The sequence below is a fragment of the Leopardus geoffroyi genome, chromosome A1 (assembly GCF_018350155.1).
Source record: "Leopardus geoffroyi isolate Oge1 chromosome A1, O.geoffroyi_Oge1_pat1.0, whole genome shotgun sequence".
Classification (NCBI taxonomy): Eukaryota; Metazoa; Chordata; class Mammalia; order Carnivora; family Felidae; genus Leopardus; species Leopardus geoffroyi.
Genome location: NC_059326.1, coordinates 51,878,801 through 51,902,213, shown reverse-complemented (window position 1 = coordinate 51,902,213; position 23,413 = coordinate 51,878,801). Strand labels below are relative to the sequence as shown.

At 40.9% G+C, this 23,413-nt stretch overlaps 1 protein-coding gene across 3 annotated transcripts in view; it reads right to left on the bottom strand.

The window, feature by feature from the left end:
* Positions 1-22,953, bottom strand: part of SLAIN1 (SLAIN motif family member 1) — a 62,418-nt gene extending 39,465 nt beyond the window's left edge. The window contains exons 1-2 of one of the 3 annotated variants that reach the window (XM_045479997.1): positions 22,093-22,953; positions 8,441-8,580 (exon numbers count right to left, since the gene is read on the bottom strand). In XM_045479997.1, the coding sequence (XP_045335953.1) occupies positions 8,441-8,580; positions 22,093-22,706 (754 nt within the window). In that variant the 5' untranslated portion in view covers positions 22,707-22,953. Of the gene's footprint in view, positions 1-8,440; positions 8,581-16,168; positions 16,190-22,092 lie in introns of those variants that run through there. The other 2 variants (XM_045480006.1, XM_045480013.1) reach the window with 2 other exon arrangements.
* Between the last annotated feature and the right edge of the window lie 460 nt (positions 22,954-23,413).

The window sequence follows — 23,413 nt, the reverse complement described above, 5'->3', positions numbered from 1 at the left end:
AACCCCCCCAGACAGAAAGCAGGCAGCAGGAAGAGAGTCAGGGGTCCTTCACAAAGTGACAATCAAAGTAAACTCATTGGCAACCACACAGACAACCTTGGGAGAAACGCTACCCGAAGCAGCCACAGAAACTGAGCTTGACCAGCTCCTACGCAGATGTGCTCCCGGAGAAGTTTACTTCTTAAGCAGGGAAGACTGCTAACTTGCAACCAAGAAAACAGTACATGCTACATTCCTAGGGTCCAAGAAGGAATAAGGAAGGGATGTAGGACCAGGGGACTGAGGGGTAGAAGGTCCACCACAGAAACACCGGCTCCTCATAACTACGGACCCCCATCCACACGTTCTACAGAGAGTTGGTCTCTAATTTTTGAGTAATTTTCTTCCCAGAAGCATCAGGGTCAAGAAATAGAAACCAAATATCAACATATTTGCTCTCTAATTATGAAAGCAATATCTAATCTAAAGCCCCAGGCTAACAGAAAAGAACATTTACTTACCCCTTGGTTAACAAGTGAGAGAGATGGGAAAAGTGAGGCAGAAAGGGGAAAACACTTCCCTTTCAAAAAATCTAATCTGTCATCCCTCCTTGTCATGGCAGCAGATGGTCTTAGTGAACAGTCTTTAAATTCGGGGAGGGGGTGGGGAGCGGGTACAACCACTCATTTCCAACAAAAGGCAGTAAGTAAAACCTATTTTAATATAAACATGCTTGTGAATGGTAAAACAAGGCTGCAAACTAATACTTCAAAGGACACTGAAAAGAAAAGAATGATATGGTTGGTAAGGAAAGTGGTGCAAAGATTCCATTCCATCTGAAAATGTGCAAAACCAAAACTGAAATTCTAACAGCAGTAACTGTGACATTAGGCTCAAGAAGAATTAAACAGGGTGGCCTGGGTGGCTCAGTCAGTTGAGCATCCGACTCTCAATTTCAGCCCAGGTCATGATCCCACGGTCGTGGGATTGAGCCTCATGGTGGGCTCGGTGTGGAGCGTGCAACCTGCTTAAGATTCTCTCTCCCTCTGTTCCTCTCCCCTGCTCACTCTCTCTACAAAATAAACAAAAATTCATTTATTTTAGCAACAGTAATCACTGTTCCCTTTTAGCTGGTGTGACCAATAAAACAAGGTCACTGTCCTTGGGCAATTTCTATTCAAATTAAAGGAAACAAACTTGCTCTCAAAGAAAATGCTCAATAATATTTGTTACTTGAAAGTGTTGATTGCTCAAGACAGAAATGAAGTCTGAACAAAATGCTTGGTTAGAATTACTTGTAAGTTCTAAAATATGGAATGTTTACATAATCCTAATATTCATGCGACAATATGAATAGTTAAAACCATAATTTCTGTTACCTGTTAATCAGCTATCATTGACAAAGGATCCCCTTCATTGGAAGCCAGTAGGAATTCTTTGATATTGAAAACTATCAATTCTTCTCTATTCTCTTAGAAAACCACACTAGATATTCTAAGGAACCTCCATACTGTTTCCCATGGTGGTGGCACCAGTTTGCATTCCCATCATCAGTGCACCAGGGTTCCTTTTTCTCCACATTCTCATCAACACTTGTTTCTTGTTTTTTGATTTTTAGTCATTCTGACAGGTGTCAGGTGATATTTCATTGTGGTTTTAATTTGCATTTCCCTAAGGAGTGATGTTGAACACCTTTCATGTGTCTGTTGGCCAGATATCTGTAGGTCTTTAGCAAAAGGTTTAATGGGGTCATTCCTCTGCCCATTTCAATTGGGTTTTTGGTGTTGAGTTGCAGAAGTTCTTTATATATTTTGGATAGTCACCTCTTTTTGGATATCATTTGCAAGTACCTTCTCATTCAGTAGGCTGCGTTTTTGTTTTGCTGTGCAAAAGCTTTTCATTTTGGTGTAGTCCCAATAGTTTAATTTGGTTTTTCTTTCTCTTGCCTCAGGAGGCAAATCTAGAAAAAGGTTTCTATTGCTGACGTCAAAGAAATTACTGCCTGTGTCTTCTTCTAGGAATTTTATGGTTTCAGGTCTCACAATTTAGTTCTTCAATCCATTTTGAGTTTATTTTTATGTATGGCATAAGAAAGCAGCCCAGTGTGATTTTTTTGCATCTAGCTGTCCAGTTTTTCCGACACCGTTAATTGAAGAGGTGGTCTTTTCCCCATTGTATATTCTTGCCTCTTCTGTCATAGATTAATTAACCATAAAGCATGGATTTATTTCTGGACTCTCTATTCTGTTCCATTGATCTATGTGTCTATTTTTGTGCCAGTACCATACTGTTTCAATTACTATAGCTTTGTAGTATAGCTTGAATCTGGTATTGTGATACCTCTAGCTTTGTTCTTTTTGAAGATTGCTTTGGCTATTCGGGGTCTTTTGTGGTTCCATATAAAGTACAGGATTATCTGTTCAACTTCTGAGAAAAATTTTGTTAGTATCTTGATGGGGATATTACAGTACATCTGTAGACTGCTTTGGGTAGTATGGACACTTTTAACAATATTGGTTCTTCCAATCCAATCCCTTTTATTTGTATCATTTTCAATTTCTTTCATCAATATTCTATAGTTTTTGGAGTGCATACAGCTTTCAGGTCCTTGGTTAAGTTTATTCCTAGGTATTTTATTATTTTTGGTGCCAACTGTAAATGAGATGGTTTTCTTTATTTCTCTTTCTGCTGCTTCATTATTAGTGTATAAAAACACAACAGATTTCTGTACATTAATTTTGTATCCTGTGACTTTACTGAATCCATTAATCAGTTCGAGTAATTTTCTGGTGGAGTCTTCATGGTTTTCTATATATACTATCATATTATCTGCAAATAGTGAAAGTTTTATTTCTTCCTTACCAATTTGGATGCCTTTTATTTCTTTTTATTGTCTGCTGTGGCTAGGACTTTAAAAATAGAATTACCCTACTATCCAGTAATTCCAGTAAAAAATAGGTATTTACCCAAAGAACACAAAAACACTAATTTGAAAACATATGTACTATTATGTTTAATGTAGCATTATTTACAAAAGCCAACATATGGAAGCAACCCAAGTGTCCACTGATAGATGAATGAAGATATGGTATATATAGAATGGAATATTACTCAGCCATAAAAAATGAAATTTTAACCATTTGTAACAACATGGATGTTGAGAATAGGGTATAATGGTAAGTGAAATAAGTCAGAAAAACAAATACTATAGGATTTCACTCATATGTGGAATTTAACAAACAAACAATGAAAAAAAAAAAAAGGACAAACGAAGAAACAGACTCTTAAATACAAAGAACTGGTGATTACCAGAAGAGAGGTAGGAGGAATGGGTGAAACAGATAAAGGGGATTAAGAGTACACTTTTTTTTTTTTAATGTTTATTTTTGAGAGAGAGCACGAGCAGGGGAGGGATGGAGAGAGTGGGAGACAGAGAATCCCAAGCAGTCTCCTCACTGTCAGCACAGAGCCTGACATAGGGCTCAAACTCATGAACAGTGAGATCATGACTTTAGCCAAAATCAAGATTTGGACACTTAACCAATTGAGCCACCCAGGCGCCCCAAGAGTACACCTACTTTGATGAGCCCTGAGAAATATATAGAATTGTTGAATCATGATACTGTGCACCTCAAACTGGTAATTATACTTGAACAAACAATAAAATTCAGTTAAAAAAAACACACTAGAATGACAGCTAAACTCAAAAGTCTTCTAAACCTACAAGTAAGACCAAACAAGAAAAGAGACACTATCAGTCTAAGAAGATCATTTCACTGATAAACGGAAAATAGATAAACATTAGGTAACGGGCTTGGGTTTTGACATTCTCTGCTCCAAGGGCCCACAGTGGGGGATAAGCCAACAAGAAACTGGAATGTTCTAGAATTGAATGTGCAGGATACCACACACCCTTCCCTCCCTGAAGGCAGGGAGCTTCAGAGTAAAGCAAAAACAAGATGACTGTTGGGAAGTCTTTAGGAAAACACTCCCTCTCAACTCCCCAAGGAGCTACCCCTCTCCTGCTGTTATCAAAGACAGGTTCCATTGCTTAAATAAACTGAAGTAAAAAGCTACTGGAGTTAAGATACCTTACACAAACAACAGTACCTTACAAAACCAGGAGGACTGAGTGACGGTGTGCGTGCTAGAAGGTAAATTCAGCGACGGCATGGACTTAACACCTGTTTGGTCCCTGCTGCACCCCCATTCCCTCATTCCCTACAATGGTGCCCAGCACATGGAATGAACTTAATATGCAGCAAAGAGGTTTCGAAGAGGAATTTTTACAATCTCCAAGAAAGTAGAATACCAATATCATGGCAGAAAACAGAAGAGAAGAATATAAAATCTGAACATCAAAGCAGGCAATTCAACATTTGACTTAAAAGGAGTATCTAGAATGAAAGAATAGAGAAAACTGGAGGAGAGGATGGATTTACAGAGGAATAACACAAGACATTTTGTAGAGCTAAAGTTTCCTTGTTGAAAGTGCCCACTAACTATATAGCACAAAAAATGAAAATTTCAAAGTACTAGGAATGAAGAGATTCTAAAATTCTATCTAAAAGGTATTTTATTATTTTTTTTTTTTAAATTTTTTTTTCAACATTTATTTATTTTTGGGACAGAGAGAGACAGAGCATGAACGGGGGAGGGGCAGAGAGAGAGGGAGACACAGAATCGGAAACAGGCTCCAGGCTCTGAGCCATCAGCCCAGAGCCCGACGCGGGGCTCGAACTCGCGGACCGCGAGATCGTGACCTGGCTGAAGTCGGACGCTTAACCGACTGCGCCACCCAGGCGCCCCCTAAAAGGTATTTTTTAAAGAGAAAGCTCACAGGAATCAGAAATTAGAATGGTACAAGGACTTCAACAGCAATCCCGAAGCTAAAATATAATGGAGCCACGTCTCCTAGACTCTGCTGGAACTGGTTTCTAACCTAGAGTTCTACACCTAGCTCAAAGAATAATCAAGATCAAAGATATAATTCAGACACTTTCAGACATAGGAGGCTCTCAAAGTTTCTGTCTCCCATATCCTCATTTCTCTTCTACTCCCCCAAAAAGGCAAGAGGAGAATGAATTCTCCCCAAAGAGGGAATATAAGGAAAAGGAAGTTTGCATCCAGGAAACAGGCATTGTGACACTGGAAAGGGGACAGGATCTGCAGAACGAGGGTAAGAGGAAGTCCCACGAGAGCCGCATGGGCCTGCGGAGAGCCAGTTCAGAGCACATCATGGGCCAGCCGAGGGCACTACCAGGAGGAACGGTTGGAAAAACAAAGGGAAATAAAACCCTTGGTGGATTTGTATGTCTAACTGTACTGAGGATGGTTCATTTGGAGTGTGTGGGGTTAAATTAAAGACAAAAACCAAAACCAGCAAGTAAGGGTCCTTTTACTTTTAACTCCAGAAAACGAACAAAAGATTAGATGAAAAAACAATAAAATGTTGCATGACCTAGATAAGATTATTTCTATTGTAATCAATATTAAACAATCTATTTAAAGATTGGCAAAAAGCTACATGGGAAGATGTGCAGAGAAAAGGTGTAAAGGGAAGAAGGTAGTAAAAAGAATTAAACCTTCATAACTCAAAGTAAGAAGTTGACAACTTAATAGGTATGGGAATTTAATGAGAGATAAATAGCAAAACCAAAACAAATAGCTTTTGTTAAGTAACTGAATCTGGGTAATCAAATGGGCATGAGAGGTGGGGTAGGAATATGCTATTTTCCCTGTAATACTCATAAGAGTAAATCATAAGAGTAACTTATAAAATATAAGTTAAATTTCAAAAACAAATTTCATCCAATGAACAACCTACTGTAATCAGTGACTTCTTATCTCCTAAGGGGATTATGGATCTTTGGAACAAAACCATTTAGTCTCACAGCAACAGAGGATTTAGATTTATACACAAATTTCACAAAACACTAATGTAGGCTTTGGAAAGCTAGTTCTCTGCTTAAATTCTTACATGAAATTTAAATTCATTACATTATGAATAAAACTACAGCACATTAAATCTTGTCCTCATGACCTCACCGTTCTGCTTTAGCCGCTTGTCAGTGAAAGGAAAATTAGATAATCAGGCACTTAGTCTCAATTCTCAAAAGCAGTCACCAATAAGGATTATTTACATTAAACTTAAAGCCTCGATTTTTCTTAAATGTTTATTTGAGAGACAGAGAGAACACATGAGGGGGGAGAGGCAGAGAGAGGGAGAGAGAGAGAATCCCAAGCAGGCCCTCGCTGTCAACAGACAGCCAGATGTGGGGCTCAATCCCACAAACCTTTTGACCCTGAGCTGAAATCAAGGTGCCACCCAGGTGCCCCCAAAGCCTCTATTTTTTTAAGTCAGTCTTGTATGTAAATCTACCTTGTGTGCAAATGAACTAAAGCAGGGGTCACAAACTAAGGCCTGGGTAGCCCAAGTCCAACTCATCCCCAGTTTCATATCTCAGTGTCCACTCCAGTTCCTACTCCAGTCTCTGATCTCAGTGCCCACAGATAAAGGTTTACTGGAACAGAGCCTTGCTCATTAACGTTTGCATTTATGGCTGCTTTCTACTGAGGGTAGAGACCATGCGGCCTGCAGAGCCTAAAATATTTACTATCAGGTCCCTTTCAGAAAAAATTTGTTGATCCCTCAACTAAAGGATTCTAGTTCTGAATTTCATTTGAACGTTACTTCAAATGAAACTGAGCCAAATTCATATATAAGAGTGTCCATATAAAGAGTAGTTGAATCAAGAGATGTTTGAATAAAGAACCTTAGAGACAGTCAACATAACCCTTTAAAAAGCCCAGAGGGACTTAATGGTTTGCTGAGGGTCAGCTGGGTAGATGAACAAAGTCTCCTAACTCAGATGGTTGCTATCTTAGATAAGCATCTGTCACCAAAGTTTTAACCCTAATACTTCTCCTTTGTTCCTACCCCACTCTTCAACTAATTACTAAATAAGTTATTTCGTTTTAGTTACAATGTTAATAAAATGTGCCTTTTGATGTTTCCCAAATATTTAAAACAGATTTCTGTTGATATTCAGTCATGGCTGTGCCAAAAAAGCAGAAGACTGATTAAGGACAGTCGTTAGGGTCAAGGAGACCCAGGTTCTGGCTCTGCCCCTGGGTGTCACTCTGGCCCCAGTAACCCTCTTAACTGCCCTCCACTCCACCTGTCCCTTCTCTAGGAGTGGGTATAGTGCCCACTACAGATGAGTGTGGTTAGGCTGAATAAAATGAAGGATGTCAAGAACCTAGTGCACTGACTGTCACAGAATTAAGAGCTCAAGAAATGTCACGTTTTATACTTTGTCTCCTGTCCAAAATTTGATAACCATCGTTATCCCCGAAAGGCTGCATAGGTGATGTTCTCAAACTACAGTGTGCGTAAGAATCACACTGGTGAACTTGTCGGTACAGATTCCCATGACCCTACTCCCAGTTACTCTGATTATTTAATCTGGAAGAGGCAGAAATCTGTAATTCCAAGCTCAAGTGTGATACGGATAATGGAAACACTGCTGCTAGATAATGAAAGAGATACCAAGAGTTAAGAGATGAGCAAAAACCGGGGCGCCTGGGTGGCGCAGTCGGTTAAGCGTCCGACTTCAGCCAGGTCACGATCTCGCGGTCCGTGAGTTCGAGCCCCGCGTCGGGCTCTGGGCTGATGGCTCAGAGCCTGGAGCCTGTTTCCGATTCTGTGTCTCCCTCTCTCTCTGCCCCTCCCCCGTTCATGCTCTATCTCTCTCTGTCCCAAAAATAAATAAACGTTGAAAAAAAAAATTTTTTTTAAAAAAATAAAAAAAGAGATGAGCAAAAACCTAAATAATCACAGCCTTAATTAAATATAAATGGCAAGGAGCGAAGTCCTGCTTACTAATTCCTTTTACTGCTCTTCCTTCCACAGCAGTCCATTTTTGTTTGTTTTGTTTTACTTAAACTTATGTTGGGCTCCATAAGTTAACTAATGTTATATACAGTGTGAAGATTATTTCCCAGTTTATAAAGGTTAGGACTTCCAGTTATACAACCCAATTAAACATTCATGGAACTCAAAAAGGTCAGAACTCAGGTTCCAATGAAACTTCAGTTTTCCAGCCTGGAATTCAGCCACACAACCACCTTCTTGCTGTCCCCAGAGAATTAAAGGCTGACCCATTTTATTTATTGGTATATTTGCAAACAGAAAGAAAAAAAAAACACAGAAAAATAAAGTTTATTCCTATCTTTCAATACAAACACAAGCTAAAAATGTGGCTAAAAACAAGCATGAAACTAAATACATTTTACACTGGGAAATCCTGATGTGTAATAAATGTGAAGCAAATTGCATGTAACAGCTATACCTTTGGGCAAGTTTTTTCCATTTAAGTGTCAATTCCAAAACCAGCAACAAAAACAGAGTTGACGGTGGCAAGAGTTCGAGAATGTAAATGCGCAGGTTCGAAATTACCTTGCTCCAGTCTAAAGCACAGGGAACGCCTTGCTGCTTCCATCTCTGGAGTCGGATTATCTAGGACGTGTCTACACCACTGCAAAGGGCTCAGGGATTTCTCTGATGATGTGAATGTCTTTGAAGAGCCAACGTATAACCTTAAAAAGAGAAATCTACATTATAGGTATTATATAGGTATATAGAGATGACCCCTCTTCTAGGGAAAACAACATGTATTTAACAAGTTTCTAGTGAAGCAAAGCTCACATTTGATTACTTCAAATACCAAAATTATTTTTTAACAGGGAAATGCCCCCAAATAAAATAGTATGCTCTCTGTAGCTTGGTGGGAAGGAGGACTTCAAAAAACTATAAACCAACATCTCACAGTCAGAAAGGAGGCTTTTGTTATTGAACTGACCTTGAACAGGCACCGCGATGATCTGACTACCTCACTTGCATTTGTAGAAATGGACACTTTCATCTCTTTGGTGACAGAATCTTACGTGAACTGAGCTCATGTATGTAAACATGACACGGCAAACGAGGCAAATCTTATGTGCTTTTTAAAAATATAAGCCTAAAACTAGTGAAAGTCTGTTGATCCTCTCAACCCTTAAATAATCAGTTATTCCCCGTCTCAAATCTGTACTAAATCTGGTATGTGCTTCTTTCTCAAGAAAGCCAAACAGCTTTCAAAGATATGTTGTAGGGAAAAGTTTGGTTTCAGCATCTATACCATCAAACAGAATAGGCAGAACTCAAAATAACCGTAATATTATTTCTGATATATGGTGCTAAGGTAACTTAAAGAGTATTTTCAGTCACAGGGTTATACAAAAGAAGTTCATCGTCTTAGCTGACAAAAAAAGAAAGAAAATTATAACCACTGGTTCTAGTAATTAACATTTGTAAAGCTGCATTCTAATTATAAATATCGTGAAAGTAATACTTCTTTAAACAAAGTTACCACAATTCTAATTGAGCGCATTTTCTTGGAACACCTTACTTCATTATTCATTCTCATACTGTTATAGTCAGGACTCCCATCTGTCAAAATAATTTCTCAGTTATCCAAGATGGTTGGGGAGTGGTACTATTCTCCAGCAAATTCTTCTTGTAGATCAGAGGTTGACAAACATTTTCTATAAAGGGGCAGCTAGTAAATATTTAGGCTCTGTGGGCCACCCAGTCTCTGTCACGACCACTCAACTCCACTGTGGCAGCTCCAAAGCATCACAGACCATATATAAATAGGACTGTGCTTCTCCAAAATATTTATAGACACAGGAACTTGAATTTCCCATAATTTTCAATGTCATGAAAGAGTATTCTTCTGGGTTTTTTACCCAGTCTTTTAATAATGTAAATATCTAGCTGACTAGCCATTCAAACCACGCAGCCGGCCTGATTTGCCCCAGGACACAGTTTGCTAACTCCAGCTGCAGATGCAGATTTAAAATATCTTTTAATCAATTTAGTAGTAATCCTAATAGAACATTCTTCCCTTAGAGAGTGAACCGCGGTCCTCCCTTCATCAGGAATATAGCGATTAGTCAAAACTTATTCCTGGGCCCCGCCTTGGTCTACCGTGACAAGATTAATACCTACCTATGTAAATCCATCCTTTTCACCCTCCCTTGCTGAAAGACCTCTGAACTGTCCAGTACTGGGTGGCTTGCTCTAGACTCCCAAGTAAAGGCTAGCCTAAATCAGTTGTTCTCAATCTCTGGTGCATTGGGATCTCTTAGCAGGCTTTTTAAAACACAAATTGCTAAACACTTGGTCGCAGGCAGGTCTAACCTACCCGATTCAGTATGTTTGGAATGAGGTCAAAGAATCTGAATGTCTAGTAAGTTCCCAGGTGATGCTGATATTACTGTCTGGAGAGCTCACCTAGAGATGGGTGCACTGGGCTAAGCCAATCTGAGTATTTCCATTATTCCTAGTTGCCTGATTACTGGTTTAGGCACAAGCTCTGGAAACAATTCTAGCCAATAAAAACTAAGGGGTATCTTCTGATGGGCACGTGAGCACATTTCTCCTCATTTTTAAAGTGTTCAGAAAAGACCCAATTATATGCTGTCTACAACATATGCACTCTAAATATAACCACACAGGTTAAAAGTTAAAGGATATAAATGTAAAAGACTACCCACAACAAAAAGTCCAGGTCCAGAAGGCTTCACTCCTAAATTCTACCAAATATTATAAAGAAAGGAATTGAAGACCAATATCCCTCATGAACACAGAAGCACAAATCCGAATATTTTAGCAAATTGAGTCCAACCGTATGTAAAAGGGATGCTTTATCAGTACCACGTGGGGTTTATCCCAGGAATGAAAATTGGCTTAACATTCAAATATCAGTGTAGCTTATCACAGAAAAGGCATGTAATAATCTCAACAAAGAAAAAAGCATATGACATCCATCCATTAAACACTCTCAGCAAATTAAAAAGGAAACACCCTTAATCTGATTAAAGGCATTTACAAAAACAGTGTCTTTACAGTGAAAGACTAAACACTTTCCCCCTAACATCAAGAACGATATAAAGACTAGAGGTTCTAGCTAGTACAATCGTGCAATAAATAAAAACATTTAGACTGGAAGTCGTAAATCTATCTTTATTCACAGATGACATGATCATCTGCCTACAAAAAAGATACCAAAACTAAGAAGGGAGTTTAGTAACACGATTGTAGCATACCAGATCAACATACAAAAGTTAACTGCATTTCTATACTAGCAACAATCAGCATTTTTGAAATTTCACTTTCCATTTACAATAGCATAAAAAAAAAAATAAGATACGTAAGGATAAATCTGACAAAGTATGTCAAGCCCTCTACACTGAAAAGTACAAAGCATTCTGAAAAAAATTAAAGAAGATATAAATAAAAATACAGACCAAGTTCATGGATTAGAAGGCAGAATATTGTTAAGATGTAAATTATCCCTAAATTTATCTATTTAACAAAATCCCCAAATTTCAGTAAGCTTCTTAAAGAAATGTAAAAGCTGATTCTAAAATTCATATGGAGGGGCGCCTGGGTGGCGCAGTCGGTTAAGCGTCCGACTTCAGCCAGGTCACGATCTCGCGGCCCGTGAGTTCGAGCCCCGCATCGGGCTCTGGGCTGATGGCTCAGAGCCTGGAGCCTGTTTCCGATTCTGTGTCTCCCTCGCTCTCTGCCCCTCCCCCGTTCATGCTGTGTCTCTCTCTGTCCCAAAAATAAATAAACGTTGAAAAAAAAAAAAATGAAAAAAAATAAATAAATAAAATTCATATGGAAATGCAAAGATCCTAGAAGAGTCAAAACAACTTTAAAAAACAATGAAGTTCAAGAGCTACCACTGACTGAGACACATTACAAAGCTACAACAGTGAAGACAGTTTAGTATGACGTAAAGATATACAGATCAATGGGGAAACAAAATGTCCAGAACTATACACATATGGAAAACTGATTCTTGACAAAGTATAAAGACAATTCAATGAAGAAAAGATGGTCTTCTGAACAAATCGTGCTGAAACAAATGAATATCTATCTGCAAAAAGCAAATTTTTTTATTCTTTTTAGAGACAGAACACCCAAACAGGGGGAGAAGAGCAGAGGCAGAGAGGGACAGAGTGAAAGAATCTTAAGCGGTCTCCATGCTCAGGGCAGAGTCCAATGGTGGGCTTGAGCCCCCAACCTTGGGATCATGACCTGAGCCTAAATCAAGAGCTGGACACTCAACTGACTGAGCCGCCCAGGCACCCTGCAGAAAGTACTTTGACCCAGCCTTCACACAAGAGCCAAAGTTAACTCAAGACATGTTCACAAAAATGGAAAACCTGGAACTATAAAACTTTTAAAGAGAAACCATGGGCAAAGTTTTTGTAAACCTGAGTTGGTAAATATTTCTTAGATACAATTTCTTATATGGAAAGTATGATCCATAAAAGAAAAAAAATTTTTATCAATTAGGCTTCACTAAAATTAAAATTAAACCTTTGCTCTCTGAAAGAGAAGGAATAAAAGATAATCCACAGATTGGGTAAAAATATTTGCATATCACATATCTGGTTTAAAAACTTGTATGTAGAGTATACATAAAAACTCTGCAAACTTAATAATGAGCAACTCAATTTTTAAAAATGGACAAAAGATTTGAACATTTTACCAAACAAAATCTATGAATGGCAAACAGCATTATAGGAAGTACGCTCATCATTTGTCATTAGGGAAATGCAAAGCAGAACCACTACGAGGTACTACTACCCATCTATTAGAACGGTTAAAACTAAAACGACTGGCCATGGCAAGTATCGGTGATAATAAGGTGCAATTGCAACTCTCATACAGTGCTGGTGGAAATGTGAAACAGCATAAGCACTATGGGAAAGACTGGCAGCTTCGTAAAAAGTTAACATACACCTACTCTGTTCCAGCCTCTCAACAGCAAGTAGTTAGTCAAAAGATATGAATGCATGTGTCCACACAAAGACTTATTTGGAATAGCCGAAACTTGAAAAGAGCCCAAGTGTTCATTTAAAGATGAATGGATAAACAAACCATTGTTACATCCATACAGTCTAACAGCTCTCACAATAAAAAGGAATAAACTATTGATTCATGTAACAACACAGAAGAATTTCAAAATAATTATCTTGATTGTAAAAAGCCAGACCAAAACCGACAAAAAACAGTACATACTATATAGTTTCGTATATATGCAAGTATAGAAAATGCAACTAATCTAAACTGACCAAAAGCAGACCAGTGGTTGCCTTGATGGGAGGTAGGCAGGAGGAGAGAGGGCATACAAAGGGCCACAAAGAAACTTGGAGCATTATGATATGTCCGCTCTTCTTAATTGTGGTGATGGTTTTATTGGTGTGTACATATGTCAAAATCTATTAAATAATGGATTTTAATATAGGCAGCTTATACTTCACTACTGTCTCAATAAAGCTAAAAAATTCACAAGACAAGAACCTACTGTTTTCTGTCCCTCAATGTCCTTGAGACTTGAGTAGCCATCTCAAGGTGAATCAGGTGAATTCAGGTGAAACAAGTAGGTGCCACAGCCCTGACAGAAATGAACCACTAAATTAGTCAACTGTGGAAATTATCTTTAGACTTCTTTAAGTTAGTAAGTTATCCTCACTGTTTAACGCACAAATTCAGGTCACCACCTGAGTCTCTGCTTTTTCTCAAATCCTCTCAGCTGCCACAGGAAGCTACTGTCTGAAGCACTGCTCTGCCCATTACCTCTAGCATCATAAGAACTGCTCTTATCTTCTATAAGAAAGCTTCCACCAACCAGGTTGCCTCAGTTGGACATTTGAGGTCATTTTTTGTGGATTTTCTTACTTATAAGGGAACTCTTTAAGAAGATTTCCTTAATCCCTTAGGCCTATGCAATATAGTTCTTTAATTTGACCACACAGCCTTGTAGCATATTCAAAAGCATTGCTCACTCCCAACAGGCTCAGTCCCACCACCTCTTTGCCATCACAACTTAAGACCAGAGCCAACTTAAGATCTGGACAGGCTGACCCAGAAGTTCTGACTTCAGGCACATCAATTTAGCAGAACGAAGGATGAAGTACTTTACTGAGCCAGAGACGTGAAATGAAAGTCTACATGCTGACTGGTTAAAACCCTAGCCCCATTCCCCCTTTACATTCCTAGAATTGACTGAATTTCTTCTATCTCTCAGCAGTATAGAAGCATTGTGTCTGGAGAAACAGATGAACCCAAGAGAAGACCTAGAAATGCTGAATGAAACGTGAACTGACTACCCATCCAATCACTTATGAACAGCTCTACCCATGCCAAACTTCAGATCAATTTCAGTAACTGTCTCCTTTGGGTATAAACAGATAATCAATGACACCAGATACCTAGACTATTCCTTGTAAATAGAAGGCTGAGACTAAAAGTAGAGAAAAAAAGAACTGAGAAATCAATGCATGGAACTGATGAAAAATCTAAAACAACTAAAATTGGTATCATCTGAGAGAAAACATTGCTTTCACAAAAAAAAAAAAAAAAAAGGAAGGAAGGAAGGAAGAGTTTCTTCATTCTTGGAAAATGAAACTATTTTAGCAGAAACAGAAAATTCAATAAGTGAGTTTGAAAGATCAAGAAGTCTTCCAGATGCAAAACAAAGACAGATTTACTTTCAATGAAAGAAGACAGATTAAAAAATTAAATGATTGTACAGGTGGGCCTGCACCTTATTTTACAGGTTCTAAAACACACACACACACACACACACACACACACACACACAGGAAAAAGTTATTTTTTTTTTTAAAGGCAGAAAGATTCTGAGAATTGAAGGCAGACCACTGGGCTCTAAAGTGAAAACACCTACAAAGTCCAGTATGACAAATAGAGAGGCCTCTATCAAGGTACAACATGACATTTTAGAAAACTAGGGATAAAGAAAGCTAAAGAAATCAAGAAGGATTAGGTATCCAAATCACAGTACACTTCAATATATAAAACACAATACAAATTAGAACAAAACAGAACAATGCCTTCAAACATAAGGAAAAGTAACTGACTTAGACTTTTATATCCAGCCCAACTATGAATCTTTATGAGAAAAAAGACATTTTTATTTTTTTATTCATTTTGAGAGAGTCAGAGACAATGAGAGTTGGGTAGGAGCAGAGGGAGAGAGAGAGAATCCCAAGCAGGTTCCATACTGCCAGCACAGAGCCCAATGTGGAGCTTGAACCCATGAACTATGAGATCATGACCTGAGCCAAATTCAAAAGCCAGACGCTTAACTGAGCCACCCAGGCACCCTGATAAAGACATTTTGAAATATACAAGATTTCACAGTGTACTTCTCATAAATGTGCCCTTTCTCATAAAGCTATTAGAAGCTGTGTCCCACCTACCAGAATAAATGAAATATGAAGACAAAGAATTTTAAAAATGGAGGATCCTACAAAGGCAAGAAACCTAAAGAATTCCCATAGAAACAGCACTGTGCCTGCAGCCTAAGAAGCAAACAGTAAAGACTAGAGCAATGGGCTTAAAAGTTCCAGAAGGAATGGCATAAATTTTTTAAAACAGATATGAGACTCAAATGGGGGTGCCTGGGTGGCTCAGTTGGTTGAGCATCCCACTCTTGGTTTCAGTTCAAGTCATGATCCTAGGATCGTGGGATCAAGGCCACTGAGTGTGGAGCCTACTTAAGATTCTTTCTCTCCCTCTGCTCCTCTCCCCCACTTGCACACACAATTCCTCAAAAAGGGGGGGGGGGGGGAAGAGAGAAACTGTCAGATATATATGACCTAATCAAGGAATATATGGCTTTTATAGAGTATTTGAAAAAATTAGTAATAGGGATTAAAGAAATTGAAGGGGAAAAAGAGAATCCATTACTAACTCTTGGAGCAACAGAGGGATTAGAGGAAAATAAATGTAACACACAATCCACAGGGCTCAGCTAAGAACAGTTATAATACAGGTGTTACATAGGATTTAATCCAAAGATCCCATTAGGAGTAGGGAAAGCAGATATGATGGTTTGGGGGTGAAGAGAAGAGAGCTTAGTCTTCATCTTCCAAAACAAGTCTACAAATGTCTAAGACAGTATGGAGGACTGTTTAGAAATAAAAAGCGAAACACAGAGCCAGACGAGTATCAAGTGATGCCTCTGTGGAAGACTCAGAGGTAGGAACGATAGAGGGCTGCTGCTTTCTATAAAAAGCCTTGCCGTATTTGTTGCATTACCTTAATAAAACTTTAGAAGCATTGTGCAAATGGATGATATGAAGACAGTGATGAAAGGTGTGATGAAAGAAGTGATGAAGACAGGAGCACCTGGGTGGCTGAGTCGGTTAAGCTTCTGGCTTGATTTCAGCTCAGGTCATGATCTCGCGGTTCATGAGTTCAACCTCCGCATAGCATCGGGCTCTGCACTGACAGTGCAAAGCCTGCTTGGGATTCTCTGTCTTTCCCCCTCTCTGCCCCTCCCCCACTCACACTGTCTCTCTCCCCACCTCCTTCCTCCCTCCCTCCCTCTCTCTCTCACAAACTTAACAAAAACAAAAACCAAGTGATCATTTTCAGTCTCCAAACAACCTACCCAGGATAGCTCTGAGCCTACTATTTCTATGGCTAGGCGTAGAGCTGGATGTAAATAAAGAAAAAAGGCAGATGGAGATCACATAACTCCAGACTCCTTGAGTACAACATAACTCCAAAATTAGATAAGCAAGGTAAAACTTGTATTTCTCCTACATGGTTCCAATCTTCCTAAAAGTCATAAAAATCACCTTATTTGTCATCACAGTATCCTAATTTGCCATCATTAATACAGCATACCTCCTGCCTTCCAAACTGCTCTTTCAAATTCTATAGCCTCATGGATGAAACTATATTACAATCTGGCAAGAATATAAGAAAAACCTTCATCTAAAACTTGAGAATTCTTCAAATATTAGAAAAGCTTTCTTTAAAATGTCACACTCTTAAGTTTCTTTAACCTTGCTTCAATAACTTCCAAAAGCACATGACTAGAAACGGTTAGTTTTCTCACAGAATCTCTTCTTTTCCACACATTTCATTCTTGATGGCCTCACTTAATACAGGTGCTAACATGGGGAGGGACAGGAATAACCAAAATAATAATCTGAAGGTTTCAAAGGAAGTATTACAACGACCCAGAAATCTCAGTTACTCTCAAGTAGACATTTGGTTCTAAAGTCATCCTTCTGATAACACAAAAACAAATGACACAGCAAAATATATACACAGATTTTAGGAACCTGTCACTGAGAAGTAATATGTGGCAGTTTTCAAACATGTAATTTAAGAGCCTTCAATCATCGCAAGTTCTATTTTAAGAAAAGCTAAAACATTAGCACTGATAAGCACAATCGATCAATCTTTAGTCGAATTCAAGTGTTTGATTCACCAGCACCTGCTAGGGTCAAAATGGTCAGCCACTGCAAAGCAAACTTCCCGCCACTAAGCTATTAAAAGGACACATGAAATCCAAATTTCAGTTATGGAATTGTCCTATAAGACTCTCCCCCCAACCCTCCACAGTTCAATTTAAATTTTTATTTCTATGTCTCACTGCAGTGTTTCAAAGACCTCAGCACATGCTTCAGTCAACTCCATTTGCTTCTAGAAAACACTCAGGTTTTCAATTAGCATTGTCAGAAAGTGAAGCACCCTCTGGTTTTTTCGCTGAAAATCAATTATGGAAAAAACAGTTTAGGTGGTCTAATTTAGCTGTGCCATATGCATAGTACAAGGTGTTCAGCAGATCTGATAAAGAATTGGCAATGATTTAGCCAGCTGTCCAGGGTCTTGGGTGTTACACGTGAAAGATGAATATCTCATTCATTAAATTTTCCTTAGTTTGTACATATCACCATTTCCCCCTTGTATAATTATGAACTTTTCTCCTGTCCTTTCCAATCGGGCAAGTTCAAAATCTCTGCCACATCCTTTTTACATAAGTCTCAATATTCTTCTAATTGCCACTTCACTAAAATAAAGGCCCTGTAGGACTGTATTTTATGTTAGCTGGCATATTTTTATTTGGCATTTTCCAAATATAGACCTGTCTTCCTGATTGAGGTGTGCAAGACCTGACTTTCCCCAGTGCTGCCCTATCTTCAGAGAGCTGTGCTTCTCCACCTACTTTCCCCAAGACTGTCTTGCTTTCAAATGGTGTAAAATTGAATTTTCCTGACTGTGATCATATCGCACAAATACAATTACTACTTCAAGCCAGGGCACACACATGTAAAACTGAAGTTTAATCAAGACAAATTTGTATTATAAGACACGATGCATTCTGATTTTATATTCTGCTCTTCATTTTTTTAAAAAAGAAATGCTGGTCAATCCACTAAACTGACTTTATAACACACTAATGGGTCATAACCAAGCTAGGGGAAAATATCAGTGGTGTAAACGCTTCAGAATCTGTGTAAACAATCTGAAATGTGGTCTTAACCTTTCAGTAACTAACTGGTGGAGCCTTTGGAAATCATTCCACCTTGGAGCTTCAGTCCCTCAATCACGATACAGGGGAGCTGAAATGGGTCATGGAAAGGTCTAGTACACAGTTAACTTACTGCTCCCCTTACCACTTCATACCAATCTGATTTCTCCTCCTTATACCCTGGTGCCTCTCAGCCTGGCGACACTGGGACAGTGATCCTGAAACCATCCTTCTTACAGGCTGGCATATCATGCAGTCACACGGTCCAGGTATGTATCAACACTTCAATCCTTGGACCTTCGTATTTGCTCCTGACACTCACAGATCCCCCCTTTACTTTCTCACCTACGGTCTTCTGGAAAGTGAAGGCTGTCAAATTAGTAGGAAGATCACTGAAGATTCCATAGAGCAGGATGAGAAGTTTACTATGAGATCAAAACAACTGGATGGATTAAAGAATTAAGGTTCTGGAACCAAAATCTAGTTTTCTGAGACACTTATTTCTAACAGCCCTGTGCTAAGATTAAAGCAAAATCAAACAATTCAAATTCAACTGGGATGAATATTTGAAGACATGAGACCATTATTTTCTTTCAAAGCTTTTCATCAAAATGAAAAGCAGAACACACCATCCTTCTTACAAAGTTTTGTTTTTTTGTTTTTTGTAAACAGAAGATGCTTATAGATCAAATAATTGTTTGGGGAAAAGATCTAAGAGACCTGAGAGACCTGATTGATCGTTCATTAACTAATCAACCATCATCAAGCAAATACTGATTCTATGAGTCACTGTTTTCCTTCTACACATAACTCTTGAGCCAAGAGTTGTCCAGGTTAATAAAATGTGAACAGTTATAGTCCAAAGTTTTATTAGAATAAAATGGACCTATAGGAAAGAACTTCTTAAAATATTCAAGAATTAATCTAAGTTTGTGAATTTCTTTCCTGAAGATAAGACATCTTAGTGGGAAATACTATTCTAAATAATCAAATATCAATGTTGTTTAGCCCCCAAGGATGAAATCATGATAAAAATGCATGAAAAATTATAAGCAATATGTTAACAGTAAGCCGATCCTTACTACTGTTACTTTAACAATGATGCGATTGTCACAGGGAGACAAAGATGTCCAAGATATGTTCAGTGAAAGGTAAGTAAAAAAATTGATGTGTATATATTTGCATATTGATTGGTATAATCATGTTTTGATCTTGAAGGATCTACAGAATGTTAACAGGGGTAAACTCAATCATGGCAGTGAACTGAACAAGAGGGGAGACTCCTGTGACTTGACACTCACTTCTGTGTTGGGTTGTGCTGTTTTGTGTGGTTTTTTTAGAGTGAAAATGTAAAACTATTTTTAGATATTTTAAAAATATTCAGTTACTTCTTATCCACTACAGTTGTTTCTTAACAGGGGAAATAAAAATACATCGCTTCCCTGCAAACATCTAGGGAATCCAATGAAAAGCACCCTATCTGTGACACTACAGGACAGGTACTTAAACAGTTTGCAGTGATGAAGGAAAATCAGAGCTTTGCAAGCATTTACAAGCGGGTTAAACTTTGAAAATCAGACCCTGTTTCTTTGTTTATCAACAGGCCAAAATACTGCAATACAAAAATACCTTAGCGTACAAAACGCCATGAAAGGTTTCTGTAAATCAGGCGACCTTAAAATTGTTTAAGTTACATCCCACCTGAGAGTAATGATCCCTCTGTTTTTCCACATGAGATTCTAATCCTAGGTTTGTTTTGAGAAAGATACTCCATAAAACAGTATGCCACTTGTCTGGAGAAACATTTGTAAAGTGTCAAGGCACTGATTTATGTAGTCACCTAACTACTCGATGAGTGAAATCAGTAGAACCTGCTATAATTTACATTCACTGGGAACCATCTGAAGGGCTAACAGTAATCCTACTAAGGAGGTCATTGTTTTTCAAAGTCATTTCAATACTATTTTGAAGAACAGAAAACTACAAAAGGAAAGCCTACATACCAAAATTCTAGCAATAGTTAGACAACAGTAAGTATATCATAACACATTTTAAAATGCTAATATTTTTAACGCATAGGATCAAAAACACAAACAAGTTCTCCTTTACTATTTAAGTACGTTATCTCTAGGAAAGGCCAAGTGGGGACTAAATCAACATAAAATAACCTGAAGGCGGCCTAAGGGCTTATAGTTATCATAGAACCTAAGAACAACCAGCATGAGAGCATCTTCTAGAACCATATTCAGGGTGAAACTGAGTTTACAATACAGCCTGGGCTTCACAAAAATAAAGGTGTAACTTCTAAAGAATGACTTAACTCTCCCCAAAGTGGTAAGCGGTTTTGATTTTTACAACTTGAGCTACCAGCACAGCTGAGGACAAGTACGAAGGAGGAGGAGGGGAGGAGGAGTTTGCTTTGGACGAGTACTGAGGGGGAGGGGGAGTTTGCTTTGCTGTAGCTCCCGTACATTTTGATTCTCCCAATCAAATCAATTGGTTACTAAACTTTTTAAGTCTGAGTTCTCACTAAGAGTCTAAAGGAGCACTACAGTTCTCAATAGGAAACCAGGAAGGTTCTCCATTTCTCATTCCCGCTGTGTGTTCATGCAACAGGAACACAGAGAGTGAGGAAAATCCAGCTGACCCAAAACAGAAAGGGTCCTAAGTAAAACGACCCTAGATAAAAGGACTACAACCATTCCATGCCACATAGCTCTGCAGAGGTGAATGCTGTTGGTTTTCCCTGCAGGGACCAAGTTCTACCTCATCTGGGGCTTCTGCTCATCTTACCATATCCCACTACCTCTAGTGACGGAGGAAAGCATATGAGCCAACTAAAAGAAATCAGTCATGAAAGGACTTACTCCACGAGTAAGCAGCATGAAAAGGGAACTAGACCTCCCCAAAGTGAGTCACGGTTGGAACACAGAAAGGGCGAACCAGATTTCAAATGAAAAGATGCTACCAGCCACAAGTTTTCTGATAACCAACTTAACGGCTTCTAAAAAAATTTTTTTTAAGTTTCTCTAATCTCACTTTTATTCAATCAACAGTTTGATTTAAAAAAAAAAATTAAAAACAGATCCTTGAAAGCCGGTGGTGGCAGCACATTTCAAAAACCAAGTCAGTCTTTGAAATGAGAAGCTATCAATGAAAATGCAGCAAAAGAGGACATGCGACTGCACAAGTCAAACTGCAAGAACGAATCTCTAAAGAGAGATCCATCACCAGGCGGCTCGGGATGCCACGGAAAGGGACGATACGCAAAGCCTGTCCAGCGTTCGCTGGGGAGAAAAAGACAGGGAACGGTCGCAAACTGCGGCCAAACCCTGCCCATCCCCCGTTACTCCCAAAAATGACTGGGAGAAAAACGCAGGACTGGGTAGCAAAAAGACGGCATAGATTTTTCAGTTAATGCGAAAAAGGAGCTTGGGACCGAATACTCAGCAGAAAGCAGAATACAGCGGGATGAAGGGGACCAATCCATCCCCAGCTGGGTCAGCCTGAGCTATGAGAAACAGGTTTCCGCCCTCATGAAAAGCCTCAGCTCGTCGCCGAGTTGGGCACCTGCCAGGCCACCACGTCCGGGGGCAATGGCGAGGTCCCCTCTTCCTCCCAGCCCACGCCCTCCCCGCCGTCCCGGGGCCTCGGAGGCCAGGGTTCCGGGGGAGGGAGCGGAGCTCGGCAATACCAGGTGTAGTCGTCCTCGTCCCGCCAAGCGGCCACGCTCTCCAGGTCCAGCGGCTCCACCTCGTCCAGCAGCGTCGGGGGCGGCGAGGGAGGCGAGGGAGGCGAGGGCGGCGCGGTGGCTCCCCCCGGCGGCGTCCCCGCGCCCCCCGGCTCCGGCCCGCCACCGCCCGCGCCGAAGAAGCCCGCCGCCGGCTTGAAGTAGACGAAGGGTGCCTCCGGGGGCTGCGCCAGGCTGCAGAGCAGGGAGGGCGCCGGGCTGGGCAGGCAGTAGGTCCCCGGGAACGCGGGGCTGGAGCCGCCGCCGCCGCCCCCGGCGCCCAACGCCAGCCCCAGCCCCAGGCCCCCCGAGGCGGCGACGGCCGGGGGGCTCCGCGGTCCCAATGGGCTGCAGGCCCCGGCGGGGGGCGGCGCGGCGGGCGGCGGTGGCGGCAGCAGCAGCAGGTGCGGGGCGGCGGCCGCGCTGGCCGCCCGGCTCCGCAGCTGCTCGTTCTGCTTCTCCAGCTTACGCACTAGCTCCTGCAGCTTCTTCACCTCCAGCTCCGCGTTCACCACCGGCCCGGAGCCCGCTCCGGAGCCGCCCCCTGCCGAGGCGCATTTCACCTGCTCCGCCATCATCGTGGGCCCCGAGGGCGCCGCGGCTGCCGGGGGGGGGGGGGGGGGGTGCGCGCCGCCGCGCCTGCTCCTCGGGCCGCGGGGAGGCTACGGCTCCTTCCCAGCCGCCCGGGCCCGGGGCGCCGACCACGCTGGGGTAGAGGCCGAGTCGGGTGTTAGCATCAGCACCGAGCCCCAGCCTCCGGCCGAGGGAGCCGCCGCCAAGCAGCTCTGCACATGCTCAGAGCGTCCCTCCGGTCCCCTGGGCGCAGCTGCGGCTCCGGGTTTTAGCCGCGGCCCGGGGGCGGGGCGGGGCGCGAACGCCGGGTGGGCGGGGCCGGTGGGGTGGAAGAGGAGCTCCCTCGGGCCCCGCTAGCAGCCTAGGCAGGGGTCCTGGGGTCCTGAGGCCCCGCTTCCGCCACCTAACCCCACGGTGCTTGATTGGCCCTGGCCTGAACTTTCCCGTCACAGGCACTTCCTCCCGCAGCTGCGGAGAGTGCGAACTGCGCGGATCTCTGAACCAGGGGCGGGGTTCCAAAAAAGTCGCTGCAGGTGCCTGCCCTAGAGGGGTGCACCTTGTGCCAGATGGTTTGCTACCGTCCAAGAGCTCTTGTGCCGAAGGAACTTAGCCACTAGCCACTGGTTTATGAAACCTATAGAGAACCAGAGGGCCAGGGAACTATAAGGGCCGAAAAGTCAAAACGTGGAACATAAAGACTTTGAGACGATGC